The sequence below is a fragment of the Telmatherina bonti genome (assembly GCF_933228915.1).
Source record: "Telmatherina bonti genome assembly, chromosome: 2".
NCBI classification, from domain to species: domain Eukaryota; kingdom Metazoa; phylum Chordata; class Actinopteri; order Atheriniformes; family Telmatherinidae; genus Telmatherina; species Telmatherina bonti.
This window is the reverse complement of record NC_136620.1, coordinates 10911329-10917381: the sequence shown is the minus strand read 5'-3', so window position 1 is coordinate 10917381 and position 6053 is coordinate 10911329. Positions and strand designations below refer to the sequence as shown.

The following is a 6053-nucleotide window of genomic DNA, read 5'->3' as shown; positions in this document are numbered from 1 at the left end:
TCCTACTGCACCACCACTGACACCGTTAAAAACATCCCCACAGATGCATCTGTTGTGTGAAACCTCTGGGGGAACATGTTATAACCAGACTCAGACAAGGCAGATCTACTTAGATTATGGTTTGGGTTCCTGAGGGGCCCATGGCAGAAATGTGTTTCTAGTTTTAGTGGCTGTATTGTAGATAACTAGAATGAAAACCGTGTCAGTATTATGATCCATTCTTCTGCTTCAGTGTGAAACATTTTAAACCAGGAATCTCTGCAAACTACTTCAGGTTCGAGGAGTTTTCTATGAGACGACGCTGCTTTAGTGAAACAACTTTTCTATTTATGATAGTTGGACAGTTTATTTCTAAAGTAACCTGCAGGTTTTTCTTTGTGTTCAGGATGGAAAAGTACCCATGTGGTGGTTTAACTTGTTCTGCTTTATTCTTCACTATATTAGATAATATTTTAGCACATGCAAATTGCTGCGTTCTCATTATTACCAACCATTGATTATTACGATTACCGGTCAAGCAGGGACAGAAATGCTCCATCATAGTTTTTATTACTTAAAGTCTCTCTTGTTGACTTATCATAATTTCCTATGAGTACTTTTACTAATTTATCCAGTGTAAAACTCCCAAGTTTTATTTATCCTTGCCATGCCCCCTGTGTGATCACTCTGGGACCCCGCCCCCGATTGTGGGAACCACTAAGTTAACTCAACACTTCTGGTTTAAATGGCAGCTTACGATATTTCTCTGTTTTCTGATGTTAAAAGCTTCAGTGATGAGATTAAAAGACCTTTTCTGCAAGTTTTACAGTAAAAACAGTTTTGTCAAACTGAACAAGCAGTTGTCTTTTAGGGCATTATCTACATCACACGATGCTCTAGCACCTATCACACAAAGCCAGTTGAAGGAGTTGTTTGTTCATTTAGGGACACCGTAGTCAAAATTGTGCCAAAAAGTCGAGCACAGTAAGATGAAAGTCAGAAACCCAAACATGGTCATGTTGATCCAAATCTCGTCTTAATAAAAGTGTGTTTATTCAGAGGTTTGGGAGTTTGAGAGAGGAGCAGCAGCCTTCTGCATAATCTAGTCCGTGTATTTTAGTTGCATCTGTCTAAAGAAATGTCAGAAAGCTTGTCTAACAGGGTTCAGATGCTGAATAATAAAGCTGCTCAGGTGAAATAATGACTTTCGTTAGAACTGGGGGTTTTTTTTGGCATTAAATACAGAATTTTCTTTTATGTTTTCACATGTTTCGGTATAATATACATAACTGTGTTGTACCTGTAATTTATTTTGATAAATATACAGTAATATTTTGAGTTATAACTAGGTGTAATTTGTGGCAGTAAATTTTTCCTGTTACGTTCCTTAAATGTCTCACATTTAATATAAAAACAATCCTTTTGTTTACATTTTAACCACCAAATCTGCCGATATATTTGAGCTGTTTATACACAAAGAAATGCCAAAAAAACATCTATCCTTGGACTTGAACGAATACCACACCAACACAAATAACAGCACAGGACAAGTCAGAAATATACAGGCATTTATTTAAAAACAAGCTTGCATTTGCATAGAAATTTAAAATTCCAAAATACAAGTTATGAGACATTAAAGTAAACGGATTTAGGAAAAATAATCTTCTCTGATGCAGTATTTAGTACAAAGGGAAAGTTCCCATGTGAGAATCAAAACATACATGCAGCTGTTTCCATGTTCATCACATAAATACACATAAATAAGATCTATAAGTCCTTCAGTCCAACATGTGGAATCATCTCACTTTGCCAAGCGACCGTCACAATCACATCGACACATCGTTACGCTCATCATCATCATTTGGTCACCATCATCTCCACAATTATGACATTAGAAATATATTTTTTTTTTTTACTTTTTTTTACTTTTTGTTGTTCTTTCCATAAAAAGTCATCTCTTATAGTCGTTAAATAATTTTTTCTTCTTTTTCTAAAAAAAGAAAAAAAAAAAAAAAAAAACATCTTCACTGCAGCCTAAAACAGCGCTTTGGTTTTACTTTTACGCACAAATGTTGAGACATTTTGTTGCTGAATCGACTACAGCGCATCCCTAAAACCCCTCTACTGACACAGTTCCAGTCACATAGCCCCCATGGAGTTCATTAATATTAATATCAATATCAATATCAATATCAATGTCAATGTTAATGTTAATGTTATTAATACTAATATAAATATTGATATTGATATTATTGTTATTGTTATTATTGATGATGTGCTGCATCTGTATAGAAGACGGGAATAAAATCAAGTTCAAACCCAGTTTTTTGGGTTCAAATCTAAAACATATGCATTATTTTACATAAATGTGTATAAAATGAATAAAATGTGTGTGACGTATGCAGAAATCTGTCTATGAAAAGTGATGAAATAAAGTTATGTTAGAGCGGTAAATCTAAAGTATTTGAGTTAAGTTTGTTCTGCTTCAGTTATCGGCCCTTTTGTCAGGTGTTTGAAGGCGACGTGCCGAGAATCAACCAGTCGCTGCCACGCCCTCTTGCTGTCGAGTCAGATGCTTCAATCGTCATCCTCTGCAGGGATCTGCAGGGTCAAAGGGCCCACACGGTGTGGCCCTTAGAGAAAAATACCACTTAAGACTGTAGTTAACTGCTGTCAGATGGAAATCCTCTGCAGAAGTGTGTCACTACGTCTCAATTTATTTATAGGTTTATTCATCAAATATGTGAAATAAGATCAACCTCTTGTCAAATAAGGTCACTTTTGGTTGCATATGGCATCAAACATGTCAAATGAGCCTAAACAAACCCAATCTGATCACCCATTAAGTTAAGCCGGTAAAAATTCTCATGATCCCTGAACCTGAGATCCCCACAGCAGGAGGCGTGACCGCTCGGCTTCATGTCTGCAGCCCTGTCCCCCTGTCACCATGACAACGCCCCTCTTTACAGTATCCATCTCCCATCATCCCCTTTCTGACAGTGTAAAGCTGGTGCACATAAAGCCTCCTTTTCTGTACAAAATCTAAAAAAAAGTTTTTTTGTTTTTCTTTTTTTTACATTTAAAATCATAAATGAGGGGACATATCAAAACAAACTTGCAAAAAATATAATATATACACATCGGTTTCAAACATTTAGATCTTTGATTTACATCTCATGAACAGCCTGCAGTAAAATCTCCCTCCTGCAGGCATGTCTGTAATCAATAAGTTAAAAGCTGGGCTGTGGATGCATCTCAACACGTCCAAATATCCTCAACCAAGTGTGTTCTGTTCACAGCTACTTCACAAATAAAGATCAAGGAGACAAAAGAAGGTGGAGGGAGCAAAAGAGCTGCAGGAAAGGATGAAGGAGGGACGAAAACATTTCCTGAGTTGCTTCACCTGGAAAGCTGCAGTGGGGTAGGGCTCTCTCTGATGCTCACACACACTTCCCTCTCCACATTCACCCACCATCTGTCACTTTCTGTCCCCTCTCTTAACATTCAATCATGTTAGAAAGCTTTTCGAGGTTTAGGATGAGCTTCGCAACTTTCTAATAAATTTATTTCAATTAAATGGATGAAGTTTGGCTTGGAGAGAAGTATCACTTCTGTAGGAAAGAACGGCACAAGAAGACCTTAAAACTGTCAGAAAAGATCACACACACACATATATACACCGTGTGTACATGTGTATGTGTGTGTGCATATAGCTGAGGTGAGGAGAATATTGTGCTGCTGATTAATGTGTTGCAGAGAGTGTGGCTGCATCAGGTGCCACAGTCTTCTGTGTTTTGAGCCAAGGCTGCAAAACGTGAACTAATGAAGCCAGGGGTGGTTATACGAGGGGCCTGGTTGCTAAGGACGACGGCTGACAAGTTCTTACGGCGCTTCAGAGCCTTTTACTTATTAAAATTTCTCATCGGGGATGGCTGTGTTGAAGGGGTGGTCCCAGAACGTAGTGGTGATCCCAAAACCTGCAGAGGAAAATAAAAAGCAGATCAGATGAAAAGAAGAAAAAAAAAAAAGCAAAAATCTATTATCTTCCTTCAGGTTGTGTTTTTATTCACCTGCCCTCTGGTGCTCAAAGTGGTGTTTGACGTGGTATGCCTTCAGGCCGTACAGATAGGACCCTCTCTTTGGCGATCCGTAGTGAAGGTAGTAGTGGATCATATCATACACAACGTAGCCGCACAGCCCTCCGACAAACATGGAGACGGCGAGGATTTCTGGAAGCGTGCTGCAGAGGATTAGATAGAAAGTCCCCACTACTATGGAGGCCAGGCCGGGAGGGAAGACCAACCGGGAGCCGTCAAACGGAGACTGCAGGAGAATAATCAGACATTTTTTATTTTAAAAAGGTGAAAAGTTAAACCTTCACATGAAAATGGTTGGATTTTTTTCTAATGCCTCCCTGTTTGTCTCTCTCCAAGCTGACAGGGAAGATTTTTGTGGTTTTAGAGACGATTAAAACATCTTGTAAACATGTCTCATCAAGTTCAGCAGAGAAAAATGAAATGAATAATGTGACTCACTAAAGGTGGCTTTGGGTCTAAATACATATTTAAAACCTTTTGACATCTTAAGCAACTTTTTGTGTTGATAATTTTTTTTAAAATTTTTTTAAATTTTTTTTTTTTTTTAAACAGATGTTTGGAATCATTTGAGTCCAGTAAAAAATATCAACTATTTACCTTTTGATTTACCTTTTGTAGAAGTTCGTTTAGGTATTTAAGAGCCTGGAATTTGCATGATAACCAGAAAAGTCACTCCTACAGGTTTTTCTTCCAGTTTAATTTCTTTAGTTTTAATGCTGCCTGCTCAAACAAATCATGGAGTGCTTCATTTCTTCAGTTTCACAGGAAACAAGCTGAAGCAAACATGGTTCCTCCGGCTCCTTCATGTACACTTTAATCTCATTTTTTAAGGTAGTCGCTGCAGGTTGTCAACATTTATTTAAATTGTTTCTGTCTTCTGTGACTTCAGTTTCAAACCTGAATTCAGGACTGTCAGGGCTCAAAAAGTTTTAAAACTTTTACATTAAATAAGTGAATGCATTCCATTATTGGGCTCAAACATGTAACAATACTCCAGCTTCAATCCTCCTAATTTAACCCTTTATGGGGCAAGTGACTATTTTTGGTCACTTTGTTTTCTTTCATATTCCACATGAAACTATTTTTTCTTTTGTTGTTGTTGTTAATGTACCAACAGAATGGAGGTCTTGGTACATACCAGAAGGACAATTTCAGGTTAAAATGTCTAATTTTAAGGTATTTCCTTGAAGCATCAATTTTGCGGTCAATCAGCTCTTTTTGCAATTTTCCTGGTTGTGTTATGAAATATCTAACACACAGGTGTAAAACATATTAATCACCAGAAGATCCAACCAGGCCTGTTGGGTTGACTTTGGTAAATAGGAAAAGCACTAAAAGGTATTCATTGCTTTTTTTTCTCAATAAATGTAATGAAATTCCTCATTTTTCCTTGAGAAGTTAAATGAGGTTTTTTTTGTTTTAAATTTAAAACACTTCTAATCAATCAAACAATTCCCTGTTGATTTATTATTTCAGATATGAATCTGAATATTGACAAACATCATAAACATGTAAACAATAATGCTATTATTAACTTTGTTGTTCCATTGTCAAAAATCATCTTTATCTGCTATTAAAATAGTTAACACGCCCTCTAGTGGCGAGATTTCCTGCCATAAACGTGTGTTTTGTCCCTTAAGACTTTCTGTAGTCATTTCAGGCACAATCTGGAATTTAAGATGTATTTAATGTTCTCTTTTATGGCCAAAAACTCTGCCTGTAATTAATATAGTTATTTATGACTGAACACAGAGAATATTGTTGATGTTAATATGGACAAAGTGGTTTTATCTCTTTTGTCCATTTGTGCATGCTAACTGCTAGCCTGCCAACGGTATTTCCTATAGACATTAGCCTTAAGCTAACTTATCTGTTTAACGCATGCGGACAATAAATATATTTCCAGTGAGAAAGTAATGTATGTATGTATGTATGTGTGTGTATATATATATATATATATATATATATATATATATA

At 36.6% G+C, this 6053-nt stretch overlaps 1 protein-coding gene across 1 annotated transcript in view; it reads right to left on the bottom strand.

Annotated features, from left to right (window-relative positions):
* Window positions 1-3888: 3888 nt before the first annotated feature.
* fa2h (fatty acid 2-hydroxylase) overlaps window positions 3889-6053 on the bottom strand; it is a gene marked incomplete at both ends in the record, with an annotated part of 39799 nt that continues 37634 nt past the window's right edge. The window contains 2 exons of the mRNA XM_079252157.1: window positions 3889-3956; window positions 4050-4302. Of these exons, the coding sequence (XP_079108283.1) occupies window positions 3889-3956; window positions 4050-4302 (321 nt within the window). The remainder of the gene's footprint in view (window positions 3957-4049; window positions 4303-6053) is intronic.